The sequence below is a fragment of the Alternaria atra genome (assembly GCF_907166805.1).
Source record: "Alternaria atra isolate CS162 genome assembly, contig: 23, whole genome shotgun sequence".
NCBI lineage: Eukaryota > Fungi > Ascomycota > Dothideomycetes > Pleosporales > Pleosporaceae > Alternaria > Alternaria atra.
In genome coordinates, this window is record NW_025091321.1 from 4,098,233 (window position 1) to 4,121,748 (window position 23,516).

General features: G+C 49.9%; 7 protein-coding genes across 7 annotated transcripts; 3 read left to right on the forward strand and 4 right to left on the reverse strand.

Moving 5' to 3' along the window:
* Nucleotides 1-1,715: 1,715 nt before the first annotated feature.
* ALTATR162_LOCUS4912 (uncharacterized protein) lies at nt 1,716-4,223 on the reverse strand (the record flags this gene model as incomplete). Its single annotated transcript, XM_043312528.1, has 2 exons — nt 1,716-3,867; nt 3,919-4,223. The coding sequence occupies 2 exons, from the start codon at nt 4,221-4,223 to the stop codon at nt 1,716-1,718; spliced, it is 2,457 nt and encodes an 818-aa protein (XP_043168463.1).
* Nucleotides 4,224-5,054: 831 nt separating this feature from the next.
* ALTATR162_LOCUS4913 (uncharacterized protein) lies at nt 5,055-5,885 on the forward strand (the record flags this gene model as incomplete). The annotated part of the gene is made up of 2 exons (XM_043312529.1): nt 5,055-5,458; nt 5,555-5,885. The coding sequence occupies 2 exons, from the start codon at nt 5,055-5,057 to the stop codon at nt 5,883-5,885; spliced, it is 735 nt and encodes a 244-aa protein (XP_043168464.1).
* Nucleotides 5,886-6,104: 219 nt separating this feature from the next.
* Nucleotides 6,105-9,091, reverse strand: ALTATR162_LOCUS4914 (uncharacterized protein; the record flags this gene model as incomplete). The annotated part of the gene is made up of 3 exons (XM_043312530.1): nt 6,105-7,985; nt 8,962-8,986; nt 9,036-9,091. 3 exons carry the CDS (start codon nt 9,089-9,091, stop codon nt 6,105-6,107), a joined length of 1,962 nt encoding a protein of 653 aa, XP_043168465.1.
* Nucleotides 9,092-13,457: 4,366 nt separating this feature from the next.
* Nucleotides 13,458-14,773, reverse strand: ALTATR162_LOCUS4915 (uncharacterized protein; the record flags this gene model as incomplete). Its single annotated transcript, XM_043312531.1, has 2 exons — nt 13,458-14,150; nt 14,201-14,773. The coding sequence occupies 2 exons, from the start codon at nt 14,771-14,773 to the stop codon at nt 13,458-13,460; spliced, it is 1,266 nt and encodes a 421-aa protein (XP_043168466.1).
* A 1,637-nt stretch (nt 14,774-16,410) lies between these two features.
* ALTATR162_LOCUS4916 (uncharacterized protein) lies at nt 16,411-18,299 on the forward strand (the record flags this gene model as incomplete). The annotated part of the gene is made up of 2 exons (XM_043312532.1): nt 16,411-17,044; nt 17,134-18,299. The coding sequence occupies 2 exons, from the start codon at nt 16,411-16,413 to the stop codon at nt 18,297-18,299; spliced, it is 1,800 nt and encodes a 599-aa protein (XP_043168467.1).
* A 509-nt stretch (nt 18,300-18,808) lies between these two features.
* Nucleotides 18,809-20,731, forward strand: ALTATR162_LOCUS4917 (uncharacterized protein; the record flags this gene model as incomplete). Its single annotated transcript, XM_043312533.1, has 2 exons — nt 18,809-19,293; nt 19,351-20,731. The coding sequence occupies 2 exons, from the start codon at nt 18,809-18,811 to the stop codon at nt 20,729-20,731; spliced, it is 1,866 nt and encodes a 621-aa protein (XP_043168468.1).
* Nucleotides 20,732-21,257: 526 nt separating this feature from the next.
* ALTATR162_LOCUS4918 (uncharacterized protein) lies at nt 21,258-21,746 on the reverse strand (the record flags this gene model as incomplete). The annotated part of the gene is made up of 3 exons (XM_043312534.1): nt 21,258-21,344; nt 21,417-21,529; nt 21,638-21,746. 3 exons carry the CDS (start codon nt 21,744-21,746, stop codon nt 21,258-21,260), a joined length of 309 nt encoding a protein of 102 aa, XP_043168469.1.
* Between the last annotated feature and the right edge of the window lie 1,770 nt (nt 21,747-23,516).

Sequence of the window (23,516 nt, forward strand, 5' to 3'; positions counted from 1 at the left end):
CACTGCTGTGAACAGAGTTGTTATGCTTCGCCATCTACATTTATTGGTAAACTGCTAACCTACAACATCAGCTCATAACTAGTACGGGTCGAAGCCAGTACGAGAACTCCGATCGCCGCCGCCTGAATCTTGTCGAGCTCGATACAGTCCTCGGCCTTTCTGCCGAAAACGCAACCCTGAACGTAACTGTCAAGAGAATAGGACAACAGGGCCAGGTCAACAGTAGATACGTCCAAGCTTCATCGAAACGTTCCGAACATTCTTACGCCCATACAAGGCAGGGTCCAAGTGGAACTTGGCGAGACTCACTGTTCGCACAAGCGACGACAGCACTCATGTCCGAATACGTGCAGGCGACCACACGATCGTCGAAGCGTCCACGGGTTGCGAATAATTTTGCGGAAGGATCTCAATCTGATAATGAAAGGACGGTCAGCCAATCTGTCGACATGAGCAAGCGCACATGGTCCCAAGACTCGATGATGTAAGCATACGAGCTCATAACCGAAGTCTTTCGCGAAGAAAAAGGTCTCTTCCGCTCGACTAAACTACCTGACCGTTTTGACCTCGGACCCTTCGAGGCCTTCCATAGGGTGCAAGATACCGCTCACACCATAGTTGAGAGGTTCCATTTCATAAAATACCTCCTCGAGGCAGTCAAATGGAGAATAAACATCCAGAAAGACTTCCTTATCGCCTTCGTCGACCTAATCAAGCATAACAAACTCATCCCGACTTGCGTAGATAACGCTATCAAGTTTCATACCGCCAACGCTGCGGTTCACAGGTTATCCGATGTCATACAATGCTTCCAAGTAGGAGCGGATTGTGGCCCTAGAGGAAGCATGAACCCTGCGTTCAGAGCAACATTGAAAGGGCGGCTCGACAGTGTCACTATCTAGTTCGCGACCGTGGTCCTCAGGTCGAACATCGACCCTAACGAAGTCCTTCATCACCTCATGACCAAGACCTACCTCGGAAACTTTGAGAAGAAGCACCAGGAGACCATCCCAATTGGAGACAAGGAAGCTTTCGAAGGATGAAGTAGAAAACCACCCCAACACAGTTCCCCAACTCTTCTTTTTGTTGCCCAACGGTGTCAAAGGAGACATGAAAGAGTGAGCCTTGAAGGCCAGAAAGAGATGGAGCAGCTGGAAGTGTGCTTATGAGACTGTATACGGACCAGGAAGCTGTATCCAGGACGATGAGGTCTTGGAAATCTTCGAGGGATACATTGATAACGAAGCGGACGTGTAAGAAGTCCGTGGAGATAATTCACAGGTGTACGAAAGAGTTTGGGTTGAGGCGGCTGATCGATGTCATGGGTGCGTGTTAGGGAAAATGTGGTGTGTTGCTTGACAGGAAGTTCAAAACAGAGGCTACGATGACCAGTCTCAAGGAAGATAATACGACAGTGTTTTCCGCCAGTATAGAACTGAGGGATTAAAGTGTGGGGACAGTGTGATTTCAAATTCTGATTATGTATATTCTACCTTATACAAGGGAGAATATAGAAAACCCTTCTACTACGTTGCCTACTACAACAACGCAAAACACAGATATTACACATAGATATAGATAACTTAGACGTCTACATTAGTATAAGATGTCTTTTGTTTCCTTATAATATATAGTTGTAATAGGCAACGTAGTAGAGGAAGTTTTAGTACCTGTTTAGTTTCTTCCTTGCATAGGGTAATTCAGTTCGATTTCTTTTACTCCTTGTGCTCCGTTCTACTCCGTTCAGACGGGATCCATCTCATGTTACAAAGTACAGGAGTTGAGTTGATGATTTTGCTAGCCATTCTCCTGTACAAGGCTGCAATGAGCGTGTGTTGTCGTTCCGGCTTATTGAAGCTGCTCAAGTCTTCAAAGAATTGCACTGCACGGACGGTCTTGGTTCCACCGGTTTCAACACTGTAACTTAACGCTCGCTCCATCCACTTATATGCGTTATCCACGTTCCTCATCTCTATTAGTACGACGCTCAGTTCAGCCATATATTCGATTGTGCTCCCTCTGAGTTCTGTCCATGTCCTGATTTGGCTCTTAACGTTGTCCAGAAGGATATCGTGGCTTTCCAAAAGCAGTCCTCGTGCTCTTAAGACTCGGCAGAGCCACAACTTGCAATTCAACGTTATTGAATGTTCGATTCCAAGCAGCTTTTCGGACATCTCTGTTGTCTTTCTTAACAAGGCCTCGCTGTCGGCGTACTTTCCTTGCTTGTAAAGTGTTATACCAAGCCTACGACAGATAAGATATTTACGCCGACTGGACGAATGTGTAGCATTGGAGCTAAGTTCAAGTGCAACTCTCAACAGCTCCTCACTTTCTGAGTGTCTCTTTGCTGCGATGATCGAGCCGCAGAGTTGTTCTATAACCACTAGGGTGTCACCATGTTTAGGGCCGAAGGCGTTCAATCTAATTTGAACAAGCTCCCTTAGAAGTTCTTCCTCTCTCATCAGGTTCCCCAAATATCCGAAAGACCGGGCTAAGACACGAGCGGCTTCCTGGTACAAGACACCACCCGGATCCAATCTTCGTGCCCAGGTATGGACATGTTGAGCCATCTGATTAGCGTCTCGATACCTTCCAAGCTGAAAAATTGTTTTAGCGAGATTTATCCTGACCAAGATAACGTGAGGCGAGTGTTTTCCATGTCGTTGTTCTAATGCCGGGAGAATACGTTTGAACTGATGTTCAGCTTTATCGTAGTAGCCAAGTTTGCAGTAGGCAATCGCCAATCTCTTTTGCCGTGCCGTCGTTGCAGGACTCGACCCCAAAGCAGCACTCCCCAGCTTATTGATCATAATCATACATTCGTTCATCTCCTTGCGCCAGACGGTGTCGGAATTTGAGACTGGTAATACCTCAAGGCGCCTTCTTTGGTCCCTTGGGAACGGGTAAACCTCCAGTGAGAATGGATCTGGCTCAACTACTTTGGATGAGGGAAAGATCATGTCAGCAAAAGAGTATTTGAGCGCGCCAGTGGTGGTGCGCTTTTTCGAGCCATATTGATGAGACACAAACATGGTGGTGCCCTGTTCTGGCGTATCCTCCTCGCTGCCCTTTTGAGATACCGTTTCGCAGATCGCAGCCTGTTTGGCGACCCAAGGCACAAGTCGGCCATCAAAGCTGCAAATCTCTAGATCTTGCAAGGAGATGGTATCCATCGTAGGCGTAGATACCTCCACTACAGCTTGAGCCGGTGGGTTACACGAGATGTCTCTAGGGTCCATCTTCAGTGCCGAGAATAGACGAGTCAGTGTTTCGGTGTCGTGATCTGGAGATTCTAGTGCAATAGGCCATGCAGGGTCGAATCTTGACTCTTCGACACTGCCGAGACTCACATGTGCATTCTGTGGAGATTCTACTGGTTCGAATGAGCCCACTGAGAGCGTGCTCGAAGAGACATCAGGGTTTGTAGCTTTGACTGGAGTCACTGCCAATGGTGAATGATGGCGATTTTCTGCGTTACCACGACGTGCGAAGGATTTAGCTTGGTCGTCCGGTAGTGTCACGCACGACACAAACGCCATATCCGATGTGCCCTCACGCCTTACGGTACTCGGCAAGTTTGTCGAAGGAGTGTACGATGGAGCTGGCTGTCCGGTAATGTTCGAGGTCATATTCATCGCACTCAATACGTCCCTGGTATGTGTGCCTTTCTGCTCTTTATCTAGGATTCTTGGTCTCTTTTCCCAGCGTTCGCATTTGGCTGCAGTTATTCGAACACCATATACAGAAGCTTCTGCGTCTCTTAGGAGAGGATCTGCTTTCTTCAGGAATGCTTCTATCTCGTGCTGCTTTACGTTCTTCTTGAAGCCCGGATTCCAATCGGCAAACCGCTTGGTGAGCTGCTTTTGGCTGAGAGATTGTTAACTAAGCCATGCATCCGGGATAGAAAATGAAGAGTACCTAAGTATAAGGCCACGGCGTTCGCGTAGAGCCTTTCTGACGGTAGCCAAGGTCATATTCTCCTTGATGTACATTGTATGTAACAACGGCTTCAATTCCTCCCACTCAGCATCAGATAGTTGCCTTGCGTTACTATCTGGCTGATGCGATGACCCAGAAATAGGAAATGGCTGTGCTGCCGTACCATCTAGGCCCTGAATTGGTTGAGGTGGTGTGTGCCATAGGTCGGGCGAGTGTAGCAAGGCTGAACCGGGAATGCCATGACCGACATCGATGGGCACTACGCCGGAGGTTGTGCGATACATTATTGCAGTGGCTAATAGGTGACGATGATGATATGCTGCCTGGTGCGCGACCTGGAATTGATTGATTGTAGGAATGAGCAATGACGCTGACATCTGGAATACTCCAAAGTTATATCAGTACGGCTTGCGACCATCTTGGCCACAAGGGATCAAGCGATTGGCCGTCAACAAATTTCCTTGCATTAGCTGGGGGCTGAACATGGTTTGGCTGGCCTATCAGTGACTTCAAAATACTGCCTTGCATTAGCGCATATGTAACCCTATGGACATACAACTTGCACTTGATTTCTTTTGCGACACATTTACACTCAAAATATAATTTATTTACCGCATAAGTTTTGGCTAAACCCAACGCAAAGTTTCCTTGCATGAGCACTCGGTAAGTAAAGGTCGAAGTCGTAACGACAGGCCCGTCAAGGGGAATGAAAAGCTACCGTGCATAAGTGTTTGAATTGAATACCAATGACGATAAGAATATGATAGCTCATTGGGATGACAGGCTTCAATACCTAGGATCATGTTGTTTCATAGCCCTCGAAAAGAGAAATATCCCGCATGAGTTGGCTTCGGAGGCGTGAGAATACTGACTGAGTAACGACGTAGTCTATAGCGCACGCGAGATAGCTAAAACTTTGTGGAGATTGTAACCACAACTGACAAGGCTCGGCCAACTCAAACACATATCGCATAAATTGTCAATACTATCTTACGCACTTTTCTCGAAGCACCACTAGCTACCTACTCGCTTCATCGATCATCCAAACATTCTCCACCTCCTGATATGCTCAAGATCCAAGGGGCCATCCGAGAATTCGGCAGCAAATTACCATTATGGACCCGATGAGCATCACCGGGACTATCCTCGCTATCGTTCACCTCACTGACATATGCCTGGAGAAGGGTAACCAACATCTCGGTCCTTCTCGCCACACACCCGCTACACTCCTTAGCCTCGCGCAAGAGCTTTACTGCTTCTACGGTGCTATACAGAGTCTTAAGACCAACATCACGATAAATGAACACGATACAATCCGACTCACCTCGCTGGAGTGTCTGGAAGGACCACTTTCGGACTGCAAATTTGCTTTGTGCCTCGTGGAAAAGCGGCTGAACACCGATACATTCTGTCAGCGAAAGCTCATCGGGAAGCACTGCGACAAGAACCTGGATGATGCCGTCAACGTACTGAGAAAAGGTCGTGGTTTGTTCGAGGCTGTCTTATTAGCAGACCAAAGGTAGGATTCTCACGCGATATTCTCATACCTCAACAACCACACCCATCGCCACGAATGCACGAATAAACACGCATCGCTTAAACTGAAATTCAACAGGACCATCACCACTGCTATCGAGAGATACACCATCAATATAGCTGAAGACCTCAGAGATATTAAAAACAAGCTTGAAGATGATGGAGAGCACTTGCGAAGCCTCACTAAACAGCTCACTCTTCGCCTAGAAGCGGCTAACGAACGGGACAATGAGATGCTATCAACGCTACTGGGGATTGATGACAAGTTAATGAGAGAGCGTGAGGATAGGCGAGGGAAGACCCGGAGACAGAGATGGTTGGGATGGGTTGCCATCGCCGGCCAATCGGCTTTTCAGATCGCGATTCAGCTCGCGTTGACCAGCCTGCTTACAAGGAGGAACAAGATGTAATCCACAACTATGATCTCATTTCTTCTTTTTTTGCTCATAGAATATAGGTCAGAAGAGCTCTAGCTATTATCTTTCTTGTCTTGACGTCTTCGAAGTACCATTGCTCTTCTTCAATACAGACATTGCGATATTCCCATCTCTCTCTTGTGACTCCATGCTCGATCTCGTCTGGGGAGGTTTCTTTGAATGATGCAGCTCAAGCGACAACATGAACGAATCTCAGTGGATGAAGAACGTAGTATCAGGTCCGATGTTGGCAGCATCCCTTTGATGTTGTTCCATGAGATGAGGGATAAATGCGGCGCCACAATACTGTACGTGGTCGGATGCTTGTCCACTGAAATTGTCATTGTGGCTCGTAATGTCTAGCTGCCGAATCATGTACAGTACCTCTCCGCCGTAGAATGCGGCGACTTGGTCTCCTGGTTGGCATCCCGAATGCGCGTATCCAATGCGACCTCCTTTTGTGTTGAAGAAGGAATGCCCGCGCATGAACATCAAAAGCATATGCCAATAAACCTGCTTCTTAGGAGGATCTCCCCACCGCGCAGAGTACCAAGTTGTGAACATAGGCAACGTTTCACGGTATACGTTCTTTGCTTCCTCAGTGATTCGGCAATCCAAGACGAAGGCCATAATGAAGTCATCTGGTATATCAGTAACGCCTTCGCTTTTTCCATAGAAGACACGGCGAGTTAGGTCTAAACTTTCCATGTGGTAATCGACAGCGGTAGCATGAAGGGTCATATTCTCTTTCGAATCTGGGTCATACTGATCGTATTCCATGATATCAAGACAATTCTCATGATTAACGACCTCTTCAACGGTGTCCACCACAAAACCACGGACACGAAGCATGTCATCATGTCCTACAGTATTTATGGATATTTTGTCGTGTTGCTCAATTGCTCTTCCTCTTTCTTGGCTCTTTTCTTCACTACTCTCTTCGAACAAAGCCCAACGAAGGGTGGACAGTTGCTTGGCTACAGACAAATTCCACTGCCCATGCAAATTCCTGCGACAAGATGATTTTCCAGAGAGGTTCGGGCACCATGATGGCAAGTATGGAAGTCTAGATTCCAGAGTAGGCGGGATTTGCAACAGTTCGATCCCACCAGGTTCGTCCATCAGAGCTTTGGCAAACATGATCCACGTCTTCCAATATCTATTCCGACCTTGAGTACTGTAGTCAACTGCTGAGGTTATCTTGTCTCGAAAATCATTTTCCAAAAGTCCTACTATCGCCCAAACACGATCGACAGGCTCCTTCACATGTCGAGGACGTAAGCTATACAATTCGGTCACAACATCCCTGACTTTCATTCCGTCGACGCGCTCGTTCCTGTTATTAAAGTTTCGATAAAATTGGATGGCATAACAGGTACGGGCTGCGCTGATACTGCGTGTATCTCGTTCACCTGATTCGTTTATGATCAAGTCGGTGTTGTACCATCCATCCATGAGAAACTCTACGAAACCATCGAAGTCCATCCAGAAATCACCGCAGAGTAGTGTTGCGGTTTTGGGAAGGATGATCTCCTGGTATGTCCATAGACGCCTGAACCACTCATTATCGAGGAGCCGATCCAATCCTCTCCAAAATGCCTTTGCATGGCAAGGGAGCTCTTCCTTGATTGGGGCACGACAGTCAGGATCCGCAATATAACGCGTTATCCAAGGCCTTGATTTCTCCCTCACTTCCTGGAATTCCGCGAAGAAGACGTCAGTTTCTGGGGTCGCAGGACTCATCCATACGATTACAGCTGCCGCTCGAGAATAGATATTGTGCATCAATGGTACCTGAATGCTCTTCTCTTTCGGATCTTCTTGGTTGATGCATATTGCGTCTATCCAAAATTTTCGAATCGCTGTACTCCTCTGATATCGATGTAGGTAATGTAACATCTCGAGTGCGGTGGGTGTCACGATGAGAGGTTTGCCGTTGCATTTGACCGTAACCGAGGCTGGAGCACCTCCCCAGACATACGAGATTGCATCGTATTCGAGGTCTTCGGTGAGTGCGTACTGATCGATCCCTATCTCAATGGTCCCATCGGTACATTTCGTAGTGAGGAGGCGTATCCGATTTTGCCGAAGTGCCTGGTGGTGGTATGATGACCTCAAAAACTTCGGGTTTGAAGAGCGCTTCGCCATCGTTCATTCGGAAATTGTGATACTTCGCTGACTGGCGCGATCGTTGGAGTGAAAGGCGATGGCTTTTGGGGAAAGTGGGAAGATGTGACCGTCCGTAGGCAGCGACGGGTTTCAGAGATCGCATGCGCACCAACATGATCAGGCTGAGCAGGACAGCCTTGAGGTATAAGATTGTCAGCGTTCTGAATCTGAGCCTGCCGTCTTACAGGGATGCACGTCAAGGAGGAGCAGTGCAAGCCACGATACCCCACCATTGGTGTAGGCACATTGCGAAGGATGGGGAAAGCCAGCACATGAGCTTGGAAACACCGTTGTTGGAGGCCGAATGCAAAGGCTGAGCTCTGGCATTAGATGCGTTGGCTTATACTAGGGCATGTGAGTGGAATTCGTTGAGATGCGAGGCTCAGGATATCAGCCTTACGAAGTGCACATAATTAACGCCTTGGTATGCACAAGAGCAGGAAAGCGCGCATGAGTATCATGTATTACATATATATATATTCTTCATTACTTTTGATGCGCACTCCGACGCTATTACGATATAGCAAGATTGTTGGGTATCATGGAATCTAAATGCAAGCTGCCCATCTTCTCGTTTCCCTTCCCGGCTCTAAACCTTGATAGGATACTTCTCCCTAATCACCTTTCCATACCGGAATAACAGCGCCGGCACAGGAATAAACGCAACTGCCAGGAAGCCCAGCAAGCTGTTTCCCCAGCCCAGGCCTAATGACTTGTACATGGTTGGTCCAGCAAGTGGAAGCAGAGCACCGAAGAGACAACGCAAGGCCGTCATACCAGCGATGGCGGATGCGGCGAATTGAGGGAAGCAGTCGATCATGTATGTCTGGAGGGGTGCGAAGATACCCATGAGACCGAAACCAAAGGGGACGAGGGAGATGATCGGCACGATCCAATGTACACGGTTGTAGGAAGTCCAGCCATATCTGGTTATGTTAGTCTGGGTTATGCGCGTGAGGAGGAAGGACAACTTACATGAAGAAGGAGATCGGGATCAGCAATCCAAAGAAGACGCAGAGCGGTAAACGCATCTCGGGCTCGTAGACGCCCTTGTTCTTCTTCGCCAGTCGGATGATTGTCGCATCGCTTGTCTTGGCTACAAAAGCAATGCCCATGAAGTTACCGATGCCGATACCCAAATATGCCAAACCGGTGATTTCAGGAGACCAGCCGTAGGTTTGGATGAAGACGGGCGTGATGGTGGTAAAGAGGAGGAACAACAGGCCGAAGAGGAAGGACATGTAGAGTGAGCAGAGCAACACGATAGGCGACCTGGTGAGCATCTTGAGCGGGCGTGTGATACCGTTTCCGAGGATGGCGAGAGGACTGAGAACAGCCGCATCTTTCTCGTATGTCATGATGTTCTGAAGTTCTGGGCGGTTCAGCTCCTTTCGTAGACGGAGCGTCTTGCGGTTGAGCAGCACGGCATGGTACGTTTCGCGGTTGAAGACGAAGAGAGCCCCTGTCAAGAGACCGCCGACAATGAGTACGACCCACATGTCCCATCGCCAGCCGGCACGTTGCGCGATGAAGCCACCGCAAATAGGACCAAGAATGGGGCCGAAGAGGATGCCCATACTGTAGATCGAGACAGCTTTTCCACGCTGCGCAGGGACGAACATGTCAGCGATGACACCAGTGCCAATTGTCAGACATGCGCTGCCACCGACACCAGCGAGGAACCGCATGCCGATAAGGCCACCAAGGTTAGGTGCAAGCGCGCATCCGATAGTGAAGGCGCAGAAGAAGACATTGGAGCAGTTGAGCACAATGCATCTTCCATAGATCTCAGAGAGCGGACTTAGGAAGAGCGGGCCGAAGGCGAAGCCCAGGACGTAGACACTGACGGAGAAGGATCCAAGAAGCTGCGATGTGTTTCCGAAATCTGCGTTCACGAAAGGAATGCCGGGTGCGAAGATGGAAGAGGCAAGTGGACTGACGAAGGTGATGGCGGCGACTAATCCGAGGAGTGTGATCTTTCTTTTCGTTGGAAAGTTGCGCGGGTTGGCTGGATCGTCTTGCGAGTCCCAGCCGACGAGGTTGCTGTCGAGGTCGGACAGGGGGTACTTTTCCGGCGCGAGCTGATCTTTTTTCGTGCTCTTCCTCGACAGATGCTTTTCGAGACTTGCGCCGATTTCATCGTTCGTTTCCTGTGGTTGCTGAGCAATGTTAGTTCCTGCTCTGGATGTTCTCAAACTGATGATTGGTGATGATGGCGCAGTAGCCGACCACCCGATGCTCGGATAACTTAGCCTGAACGCCATTGATCACCTGCATTGTGCGCAACAGATGGCACGCTGACGTCAAGGTCTCCAGGCTGCGTAACAAAGTGTTCGAGTAGTGCTCGTGCAGTGTAGGACTGATATGCTTACCTTCCCTTCCGCGACTTCTTCCTCTTCCTTGTCAGGCCTCGCGTCGCCCTTTTCTAAATCTGGGATATGCGTATCTGAACTACTTCTCAAATGCTGGCGATACTCTTCTCGTGTGGATGAAGGCATGCTGTGCGGTAGTAGTAGTAGCTATCGCTACAATGTTTAGATGAGGTCTTCGTAGGCAAAGTTTTACTTTGATGATATCCCGTGCTTCTGGTGTTTGCGGCTATGATGGTCGCAGTCGTGTTAAGAACTGGTTTCAGACGATTGCAGCTGTGGTACCCAGAACATTGATTCAGGACTCAGGTCAGGTATATAGCAAAAGAGACCCCAGGCAGCTGAATTACGAAATGACTCCTCATCGATGCCCGTACCCTGAAGAGAGAGTCTGGCCCTTAACTCCGGGGTTTTCGGTTGCAACTAGGCCAGGAATGGGGGCATGATCTCGGTGAACGGCGTTAGCGAAAACGCGAGACAGCGACGCGGGGAAAAGCGCTCCGCTCCTTGCGTTCTTCACGAGGACCTCCACATTGGTTACTATTAGAATCGGGCACATTCTGCGAGGTCAGCGCATGATGTAGCACGATGACTTTGGTCTCTGCTTGCGAATGCGATGGTTGCGGTGTGTCGGTGTTCAACAAGTCCCGGGATTTCGTAAACAGGGGCGGGAACTAGACAACTAGACCCCTGCCAGCCTTATGAAAGCTTGAGTGGTGCGAAGCAACCCGCAGCCTCCTTTCAATCCTTACAGGTGGCATGACTCTCCAAAGGGCGTAAGGGATGATGATGGTGTGCATTCTCATGCATAAAGTCCGATTGCAGTTCCGACCTGAACGAGCCACCACCGCCTGACAGAGTTCCTTATGTCCATATGTCCGTCTCTTATTATCCTCTTGTATTAACAGCGGCTGCGGGTTCGTAAGGTATTTGCGAAGCTACAGGCAAGATGAATAGGGAAGCAAAGAATTTGACGAAAGATTAAAGATTGAAAGATTGAAAGATTGAAAGACTGAAAGAAACACGCACCATACCAATACTCTACCTTAGCATCTATCGTCAGCGATTGCAAATTGTTGCTGAGACGCACTGACAGTTGCAGGTACCTTCTCGTACCCACAGCCTCTACTCAGGCGCGCAGCAGTGCGCGACCATCGTCGCAATTCACAAATTTTGAAGGTTGAAGAGAGAAAGAGAAGAAGCGATCCTTTGCTGGGAGATGACATGTCGTTACTTTAAATTATCCGAGAACGGTGCTACTGCGGCCGCTGTATTTCGAGTGTTGTTCCATGATCGTTGGTGGCCATGTTCCAGGATGCTGACGACAGCTAAAAGCCAGCGCACAATACTCAGGCATGAGTATCGCGATTTTCCACGATTCTAAAGAGAATGTCCATTTGGAAAACGGGGGTCGCAAAGGTATATGCTTTCGGTCACCGACGCGGCTCTCCTCTCGGAACGACGCGGGTGGCCAGGGTCAGAGCCAGGCGAGAAACGCCGCGCGCAAACTCATCATTATTCAGTTCACGGCAATAGCCTGCTTGTACTACTAGACCTCGATTATTGTTGTTATAACAAACTGCGCAGACAGCATGCGAATTCCTGTCTCGCGAACAGACCAGTGGCGCTAGTGTCATCGTACTTGCTGAGTCTGTCCTGTGGTAGCGAACAGCACATCGACCCCGCGTCTCAACTCTTACCTTCTCCAAGACCACGCAAGGCACCTCGATTAGATCTGTCACGAAAGCATATTCTCTTCCTCCGAATCAGGGATCAAGGCGGATCCTACGGCACGGCACGGTCCTCCCAGCTCCCGCCGCCGATGGCTCGTTCTATACGAATGGATATACGAAAGAGGACAGCTCCATGTGAATACTTCGCACCTTATGCACGCACACGGTACCTATGGGTTCATTTTTATGCCACATACGTCTTTCCGTGGATACCAAAATGCGAAGTTACAATACGTCCTGTTTAGCGCAAGCTTGTGTTTGTGGGGAACAAACACCAAGATTTGGCATTGGCAGTAAGAGCGGAACAACTTACAAGACAAGCTGACGAATTAGATTAACCTTATGTAACACAGCAAAGATCAACGTTTGATAATTCTCAACCGGGACCCTGTCTCTGTTAGTGCATCGGGGCTGCCTGGGAGATCGACGGCGGCTTTGTTCGTGCTTACTACCTCCTGGCGGCTGAATGAGACAACGTCCGATGCTTCACGAACTACCACCGTATACCTAAACTGCTTTCGTGTCACCTTCAGGGGATTTCAAGCGGGCAAGTCGGGATGATGGGCCCCCATTGGTACTGCTTCGTTGCGAGGACGCCCAAAATTGCCAACCGTCCAGATTGGCTATGAAGCATGCTTGCGATCGAGCTATCCAGGGCGCAAGGCCCGAGTCTGAGGAAATCGGCAGTACCGAATTGCCAAACATGGCCGTAGACGTAAGGTAAGGCGCCTGTGGAGCCGGCCTCAACCAAGTCTTCCATGTACACATTCTGTCCAACGTACCTTTGGTATAGAGATGCATAGTACACTCGTTTCTCTATCTTGTGTTTGATGATACTCGGAGTGTGATCTTCGATGTGCAGTTAATGCTACGTCAAGTTATGGTCATATGATTTTAACATTTTCCTTACATACAATAGAGTGCATGGTAGCATTCTGCTCCGTTTGCTCGAAGTAAACATCGATCAAGAGATGGAATCTGTCTTGAAACAGTCATCATGTCCGTCATCTTACTCGTGTATATTCGTTTGGATATACTGCTTGGACCTTTTGCCGTACATGGATCGTTTCATCCGCGCCATTATTCCTCCTTGGTCCGCCTAGAAGACATGGGCGTACAGAATGTCTAGCAACGGCACGAAAACACAGGAACAGCATGAAAGCATAGCTCCGAGAGGCTGAACAGCAAACATACCACCAGCGCCAAAATAGTAAACAGACATCCATCCAGTACCCATTTTTTGCTAACCCACTTGAACGCCAAAGAGCTCATCATCCATGTCGTAAACCCAAACTCTATCCACTAAGAATGTCCTTCACACTCATACCTCTAGCCCCACTCCAGCTACGACGGTCCGTGTTCAACATCATCAAAGCCTCGGTAGCTTCCTGATCTTCACGATCAGCCTGTGGTTTCAATGCCGGCGACGTCAAAGCGAAATGAACAGAGCCATGCGAAGAACCAGGAGCAGCTACGGGACCAGTACTAGGAGGGCCGTTGTGAAAAGGGTTGCTGAAGTGCGTCGCCGACGGTGTATGGGCGCTGAAAGCAGGCGAAGGGTGGATCGAAGGCGAAGTTACTGTGGAGCGAACTGAAGCTGGTCCAAGCGAGTAGTGGTGTGGGTCGGACGGGCGCAACGCGGGGGAGGGGTTCGCCGAGTACTGCCCGCTGCGATCGTGGGGCATGATTGCTGGGGATGTGGTGGTCGAGTGGGTGTATACGCTTCTGTCAGATGGGTAGATGGCGGGTGAGGCTTGTGCGAGTGTGTATCTGGACTGGGTGGCTGGCTGTTCGACGTAGGTAGGTGAAACATCATCCTCCATTTCTTCGTCTCGGTCTTCGTCTTCATCGTCGTCGTCGTCGTGCATGCGTCGGACTGGTGGCGGGGGAAGCTCGGATGTTACAGATGATGGTGAGTCGCGTAGTGAATTGGCAGTCTTGAGGTTGGAGACGCACTGCTCGAGGTATCGCATGTATTCGATGGATGCCTTGGGTGTGTTAGTATGTCGAGGTGAAACTATATAGTAAGCCAAGGTACCTGTAAGATAGCCAGCTTGTGCATCTCTTGTCCCCTGCACGCCGGAATCATGTCTTTAAGAACGCCAAACTCCTCGTTCATCTTGGATCTCCTTCTTCGCTCGATAAGGCTGTGTGCCGTCTTCCTCGCAATCTTACGTCCCGCAGCAGTGGCGTTACCCGCCTGCTTCCTTTTGGTGCCATTAGTGGCAGCGGTCGTAGTCTTCGCATTCTGTGTTTGGGATGAGGTCTTGGGCGATTCTTGGGTGTCCTTGGGCTTCATTTGAATGATCTTGCGTGATCGAGTAGGGGGAGGAGGGAGAGAATAATCGTCCTTGGTGATGATGCTCTGCTGAGAGCGTTTGCGCGCATGACTAGGCTTAGATGTCGCGACTGGAGATGACGGGGATGGTGGCCGGTACGACGAATCTGAGGCATTTTCAGACGGACCAGAAGAGCTAGCTACACTTCCCCTACCACCCAAAGCTGCAGGTGGTAAGGTGAAGCTGGTCTCTAATTGAGGGGCATTGGCGCTGCTCTTGCCGGTAATGTCAGTCGACGGCTGGGGAGTCGGAGGGAGGTTTGGGCGAGGCATGATGGGAGTAAAGGCGCTCATAGAATGTCTTCAACCTCTGTCCAGCGCGTAATGCAAGTCAAAGGGCGACGGAGAAGGGATAAGAGGACGGTAGGAACAATGTATGGCGTGCATTATCAGCATTGGGGTGTCGCGTGGGCTCTTGTGTGTCGCAGCTCAGAGAGTGATCCCGTGGGTGTCCTGCGCTCCCATGATTGGCCGAATGAGTCCGGATACCTCAGTAGATGGCGCCGTCCATTGCGCCTCGAATGAGAACGTCACAACGGGAGCGTGGGCGTCGCGACCACTGTAGGCCTTCGCAAAGGTACAGCTCCTTGAACGGGTGGGCCGCCCTGGGAGGTGGAAGTAACCATAGCGAACGCTGTTGAGGTTCAAACGGAGCACGTGCTCGTCATTCTTCCCCTCCACCGGGCGTGTATACAGAAGCTGCTGGGTTTACCCACGGACATCGACTGAAACGGGCCGAAACTACTGTTGATATCGCATTAGGCGGTTTGTGTATTGATGAGGACGGTAGATCTCTGGCATGGAGATGTTGTCGCATGTGAAGATGGCAATACGCTATCGAACCCTTATTTTGCGGACTGCGAAGATGAGGCCCCACCATTACGAGAGCACTGTATAGCGGCTCCGTCATCTTTGAGATGCTGCAATGCACCTACTGAAAAGGACGGCATAGCGGATGAGTCGTTGTCGGTGAATATCAGGTACTATGCTGATTGCCTATCTCGGCTATCATTTGAGTATATATGAGACGGAGCGGTGGTAGTACTATCTCCCTATACTACATCTACACTTCGACCTCTGGAAAAGGTTGGGCTTGACGTCATCTAGAAGCGTTGAGTAGCTTCACCATAACCCTGCCGTCTTCAATGGCAGATCGAAGTTGCCTGTTTGGGTAAGCTCTCATCACAGCCAATGGGAGGGGACCGCATTCTTCAGTCCCCACATTTCAGTCGGGTGAGGTGTCCATGTTGATTTGCACCACGCGACGCAAGTCATTATCCTCCGACTGTCTAAGCCATAGTTGCTTCGTAAACCTCCTGCGTATCCTTCCTCACACGGGATCAACGAGCGCTATCATTTAAAGGATGTGACCTAGGATCGACGATCTGCTTTTCACGATCTGGAACCCTCTACCATCTGCCAGCCTTATGCATGTAATCTTCCACGAGAACATCTCAAGCATTTTAGCAGTAGTAAAAAAGATAAGGTAGCTTTCGTACTGTCGCCATGTAGAAAATAACGGGCTCGTACTTCCGTATAGCGTACCCTAAAGATATTTGTGGTGGGTTAAATACCTGCACATATAAATCGTAACCCACCGAGTACCCTCAGCATAGACTCTACTTATTAGGTGCAACTTATGTTTGTAAGAGAAGTGGAGTCTCACAGGCAGCTGCTAACCTTTTAGCTTACCCGTAGGTGAGACTCCTTACCGGCATGAACCTCAATAGCACCGCGTGACCTCGTGATTTGAGGAAGTACACACGACACATAACCACAAAGATCGCAGCACGAGCTCACATCACCAGCCCAGCTGATCGGACACTACTCGCGGCCCAAACAGGTTGCCTATTCCTATCGTTATCATCCAAATACGTCTCAACAATCTCCACAACTTCAGCTCACACGTTATGGCACATCCTTTCCGGCCCGCATCGCCTGCCGAGAAACTGCCTGCATACTACCAAGACACAGGGGACGACAATATCCGATACTGCTTCCGTGACTTCGACTCAGAGCGTAACTTTGATCTCTTCGACCGACAGACACGAGAACACAAAAGCAGCAACTTCTGTGTCGACTTTGGTGAAGACGATGCCTTTTGCGCTTTCGATCTCGACGCACAGGCGTACGACAAGTTGCTCAACTCGCCACGACCAACCGAGCTACATACGCGATGGATCAATATTTGGATGCCCTACAACCAGAAGGATCTGATCCGGACCTTGGCCTCACATTTCGACTTCACGCCACGACTGCTGGGGATGATGAAGAGCGACCCCGTGCCGCCGCGAAACAGCCCGTCATTGCGCACGAGGAAGAGCTCTTCAACGTTGAGATCGATGTTGTCACACGCATCGAGCAAGTCCAGCTCGATCAAGGAAAAGGCGAAACGGGCAAATGAAGCGGCTATGGACTCAGAGTCGAGTATCGGTATGACTGAAATGATGCAATCCACACAGCTAGAGCTGGTTAGAGATTTGAGTCATTACCAGCTGGTGAACGATGTGTGGCATTGGAGCACCGTGGATCAGGGCCGAAGATGTAAGTCACCGTAGCTTGCTAGTGGATATACAGGCTTCATGTTGAATGGTTGTCTTTGTGTTTGAGAAGTTCTACTGACGGGACGACAGACATGTGCATAGGCTACAACTCGCTACATAACGTTCGCAGCAAGGAAACGGATACCCAACGTCATATCGCGGATAGGAGCCGCGATATACCTCACGGCAAGCGTGTATGGAATTGGCTACTCCTATGTGAGGACAAAACCGTCATCTCAATCTCAGAAGACCCCTTCCCATTCGCCAACGGTCCGCTGAACAAAGACGACCTCAAAGTGCTCTTCACTGTTCGTCGCAATCTAGTCAATGTGTTCAGACAGCTGACCAAGGCACCAACGCCGCTTAGAGATGCGGCGCTCGCTCAACTACCCATCCGCCAACGCCTTGGTAGCAGTGACGAGGAAACAGCTCACCGTCCTACCGACGCCCCAGGCCTACTCTTCTACTATCTTTTCGAAGACTGGGGCGCAACCTTCGATCTCATCTCCCGTCGCGAACACGGCTACGCCGCTGAGCTAGATAGACTCCGGCAAGAAATGCTTCAAAAGGCCAACCTTACACACGTCGACCAGCTCCACCACATCGGCTGCCAACTCGCCGTCCTAAAGCGTGTATACCAAAGCTACGAATTGATCATCGAGCGCGTACTCAAGAAACAAGAGGCCACCTTGGCTTCCCTCAAAAACTCTCATATCCTGCCCGGCAACGCCTCACTCGTCTCCTCGCACCCCGTGATAAACGACTCACCTGGTCCTCTCGTCCCAGAAGCCGATAGCCTCCTCGGTGTAGCACTTAGTTCCGCTGCACGCGTCCGCTTCGAACGGCTCAAAGATCGTATCCTACTCTACGCCCTCAGCGAAATTCAAGAATGTCTCGATCAGAAAGAATCCCTTGTAATGATGAACTTCAACCTCATTGCCCTCAAGGAGTCGTTTAGCGTCGAGCGCCTCACATGGGTAACTCTCCTCCTCGCCAAAATAACCATTTTGTTCACGCCTGTGACACTCATGACGGGGTACTTTAGCATCCAGTTTAAAGAGATGGAATTTGAGATGAGGAGTTACTGGCAGGCTTTTGGTATCATTTTCGGGATCAGTGCCGCGCTGCTTGTGTTGTTTAGTTGGGTTAGTGGAACGTTTGAGGGGAAGATCATTACGAGGAGTTGGACTAGGGCGGTTTATGATGTTGGGAGGAGGTGGGTTGTGCATAGGCGGAAGAGGGGGAAGATGCTTTGAGAGTTGGGTTGGTATGGCATGGTGCTGAGCTGGGTGTTGGGTATCGGATGTTACTCGGCGACTGAGCAGATCTCTAGTGCGTCATGGAACAGCGAAACTGAGAGATTCTCGTGCTCAAGAATTGTGATGCTATGGTTTTGTGAGAACGTGAACGGGCTGTCTTCGGCATCGTGCGCTGACACTCCATAGCATTACGCACTACGCTACAGCGAACACCCAGCCAATTTACAATCTGATGCTGATCGCGCCAAAGCACCTGGGTCTTCCGTACGAGCTAGGGAAAAGCTAGGGCATAGAAGTGGCTTCAAAGTGCGCTTTGACATAACCCATTGTGGCGAAATTTCCAAGAGCCGCAAGATACGAAAAGAGAGAGAATACGAGAAAGCGAGGTGAACACGAAAACGACTCTTGATCAAGTTTCAACATCACATAAATATGGTGGTTTCCAACGCGTTTGAAAGCAGTCACATCAGTCGCTCGTTTGCTTCTTTCGCCGCTCAATGTTCACCATGTTGAGATACTTCACCCTCGCAGCTCCAGCTCTCGCAAGCGCAGCAGCGACTCCACCATTTTGTCGTTCAACACCTTCAGATACATCATGGCCTACAGCATCCGAATGGTCATCTCTCAACGACACAATCGGTGGGTCGTTGATACGTACCGTACCTGTTGCATCGTCCTGCTGGCCCGACAGCAACACCACCTTCACCTCCCCATCCTCACTATCCTGTCAAGAAGTCAACGACAAGTGGTCGAATGGAACCTGGCATTCCCAACAGCCCGAGTCGATTGATTACCAGCTGTATGCGAATAACTCTTGTCTGCCAGACGAGGTGAGCAGTTATTCGAAACAGCAGGGATGCAAAATAGGTGCTTTGCCGCAGTACATTGTCAATACGACTCAAGAGGCCGATGTGGCCGTTGCGATGAAGTGGGCTGCTGATCGCAATATTCGGATTGTTGTCAAGGGGACGGGTCATGACCTTAATGGGAGGTAAGTTGAAATTGCACTTGGACATTCGCGTATAGGAAGCTAACAACACTTGTGCAGATCGAGCGGTGCTTTCTCACTGTCTATCTGGACCCGCAGTTTCCGCAATCTAACTCGTGATACCGCCTGGAAGGTTGCCAATAGCTCTTCACCAGCGGAAGACGTCTTCATCGTCGGCAGCGGTCAGCAATGGGGTAATGTCCTCAAGTTTGCTACAAACCAAGGTCGAGTCGTAACAACAGGCCAGGACCCTAGTGTCGGTCTAGGCGGTTACATTCAAGGCGGTGGCCATGGTCCCCTAGCTTCAACCTACGGTCTTGCATCAGCCCAGGTCCGTCAAATGACCGTCGTAACGACAACCGGACGCGTCCTCATCGCCAACGAAGTCCAGAACCAAGACCTTTTCTGGGCACTCCGTGGCGGCGGTGCAGGACAATATGGCGTTGTAACCGAGTACGTGATCAAGCATCATCCGGCTCCGAGTAATGTCGTCATGGCAAGTGTCCAGATAAAACCAAAAGGAAGCACAAATGCCAGTATGGAAGCATCTTGGTCAGCAGTAGCCAGTTGGCTCAGTGCCTTACCCGACTTGATGGACGCCGGACTCGCAGGTGCCGCAACCGTAGCAGTGGGAAGTACCGCACCGAAATTCTTCCCAGACATCGAAGTCTCAAACGGTCCATTCACCGGCATCGGTCTCAACCAAGTTTTCTGGGCATTCAACACCACGCCCGCTGCCGTGGAAGCTCTCGTCCAGCCCATCTTAACAAGACTCATCGACTCGAATACCAACAACACCAGCACAAACACCTCCCTAATATCAACCTCGATGACAACATCAACACACGCCAACTACACATCTTTCTTCAGCGTCATATCCGGCGACAACGTCGCAGGCGGCGAGTCTCTAACATCATCCCGCCTCCTCGGCCGCGCCGAGCTCATTTCCACACCCCACCAACGTGTCGTCTCCTACCTGAAAACCGCAATGGCAAGCCAAAACACGACCGACCCTGGAAACTACGCCACAATCGGCCTCTCGGGCGGACCCGGTGTACACTCCACTCCCACTCAACACTGGGGCGCCCTCCACCCAGGCTGGCGACACGCATACCTGCATTTCATTGCCACGGGCGCCACTGTCAATTCAAAACTTGCTGGTTCTGCAAAAAAGGCACTGGAAGTAGGAGCAGAGTGGCACAAGGCCGTTAAAGAGCCCATGTGGGAGGAATGGGCTCCAGGGTCGGGTGCGTATATGAACGAGGCTAATCCTTTTGTTGCCGGATTCCAGAAGGTGTTTTATGGCGGGGGTGCTAATTACGCGGCGTTGAGGGCGGTCAAGAGGAAGTATGATCCTAGCGAGAGTTTGTTTGTGCTTGCTGGTGTGGAGACGGAGAAGTGGGAGTATGATCTTGACAGTGGGAAGCTGTGTAGATTCTAGAGAAGGAGGACGGAATAGTGGGAGGTTGGGGTTTTCGTGGATTTGCTAGATCGAGTGCATTTTAGAAGCTACGTTAATAGACTGTATTTTACCTTGGTTCTCTGTCGGTCAGCGGTGCAAGAGTATGCTCATACTGGATTGCTGATTGCATCTGGTGGTGGACGTGGTATGTATTATCCGGTTGATGAAAGAGAGTGGGTCGCAGCTAGTTGGCTAGCTTTACTGTGAGCCATGAAGGTAGACGGCGACAGCGGCCTGAAATAGGAGTCAGCTATTGCTAAGAGAATCAAAGTTAGTTGCAGAGAACACCATGTCTATGATAAAAATAACAAGACCATTTATGAAGTGTGACTGAAGTAAGGGGTTCATTTGGGTACTGCAAGATAAGCTCATCATGCTTTTATCCTACTTCCCTCCCTGCGCTCTCGTCCCAATATGAGCCACGGTGCTCTGGCGCCTAGCGTCTCCTTGTAGCCAGCAAGGAAGAAGTCTCATATGTCAAGATTGAAGTTCCTATGCATCTCATTTACTGGTTGACCTTCTTCGCCTCCTCCTGCAACTCCTTGATCTGCTGCTTGGTATCCTTGCCGGTCTCGGAACGATCGGCTTTGAGCTGTACTCCCCATTAGCCAATGCCCTCACAACTCATTGCAGCTTCTATCCTAGGGCAGAGAATTCAACTTACAGCGCTCTCACTGTCACTGGCAAGCTGCTCTTCCCAGTGTCCCTTTCCATCCTTCTGCTTGTTCAGCTGCTCCTGCTTCTTCTTCTCGACCTCCTCGGCACGGTTCTCGGAGTCTGCTCAATTGTGTTAGCTCCAATTCTCTTTCTTTCTGTATGTAGAAGTGGCACGCGTTCAGCTTCATGGTGCTGGATGTTGCGCCGAGGTTGACGGTGCGGACGTACGGAGAGTTGACTCCTTGCCAGCGGTGCGAGCTATTGACTGGGAGAAAGCCGCGCGCTGAACAAAGGCAAAGGGAGCGCGACGGGTCGCGAAGGCACGCATAGCGGACATGGCTGGTTTGGTAGGAGGTGTTTATGTGGAGGTGGGTGTTCGGTGTTTGCGGGGTTTCAGCGGTATGGCTCGAAGCTTGTAGCTGTAGGTATATTTCGTTGGTTGCGTGGAACTCAACAACAAGAAGCCAATTGAATTGATGATGTATTTCAAAAGTATAGACAAAGCTTGCAAACTGGGCAGATTGAACGATTTCAGAAGGAAGGGTTGGTTTGCTGGAGAAAACACACGTTCCTCGGCTAGTGGACGTGACTAGCTTCAACATCCGACGTCATACTTCCCCCGGCCGGCAATCACCATTACGACAATTGGCCGATTCCTGTCAACCACTCGACGGAGCCTCATTAGTCATGCACGTGCGACAACTAGAGGAGGCCTAGATTTTCAATATGCACTCTCCACAGCCCGCCCCCTCAACTCCAGCATACAGTACCAGTAGCCATCTAAAGTTTGGCGTCATCTGCTCTCATGCCACCTAGTTCGAAAACATCAGCCACATACCAGTGCCATGTTTCGGCCATAGCTTCACAGTCCCAATACCTGCTTGCCTTTCTTGTACCACTCGTATAACAAAGCGATGATGGAAATGCACAGACCAAAATCCGAAAATCCAATGGCTGTGTTTATTGCGCCTCGGTACCCCAATTTCACGTCGTCGGCGCCGCCGTGACTGACGTTGACTTCGACTGTGCCAGCCAACCCCAGATGTAGTGAGATGCTGTAGTTGATCACAGAGTTGATGAGACTGGCGGCTATTCCTTGCTGGTCGGCGGGAAGCGCATGCTGCCGAGGAACTCATCTTCATGCCTCATGGCATAGCAAGCATAGTGATGATCAGCTGACCCCATTGGATCTGGTCCGCCCGCCAAAAAGCAATGAGAAAGTTGCTTACGAGAAACGTCGCTATGGCCGGTCTCGTGATGATCGAGGGCCCTGGTGCATGAGTAGGCCAGTAGATATGAAATCCAAAGCATCAGAGATGGCGCAGGGTAATAGACATGGCACGGGCAGCAATGGAAGCTCATCGTGAATTTCCAGGACAAACTACTATGTGTTGAAAGACCAGATACCCAAGCTGGTCCAGTCGCCAAACAAAGCCAGGAACATGAGTACGTATACAAAGACCAGCCGTGTACCAACCCGCACGCGTGTGAAGATGATGGGCACCTAGATGTACCAGGCCGCAGACCTAGAGACAAGAGCTCACGACATGTACCACTCGAAACCAATGATGAGGAGACGCTTATAACCATAGGAATCTCCCAGTATGAAGGTACTGACGGCGAGACCGAAGCCTGCGATGAGCCATGGTAATTCGAGTTGACTCATGATGTTAAAATTATCGCTGACGACGCGAATGATGGATAGGATTAGCCGGTATTGGTTTCTGGATCATAACTAGGATATAGGAGAGTTGAAGTGGTGATACTCAATTTTGCTAGCACAGAGACGGGGTGTATGGGTGTAAAGCTGTGATTTTGACGAATATGATCTGTTGGAAGAGTGACATGTTCTGTACGCTAACAAAAGAGTTAAGCTACCTCTAATGAAGCACTGTCTGGAAGAGCGATGATTGTAGTGTCAATAAGCATAGTTGAGCGTTTGGAACGATCCAGGCTGGATGTTGGCTGTTGTGTTGAGTAGTTGTGGTGACGTGGGCATAGTACATATGATAAAGAAAAACGAGTTGAATATTGAGAAATGACAGATGGAGAGGGTTTTACAGCATGTTCTTCTACAACAAGTAACTAGATATAAAATAAAATACGG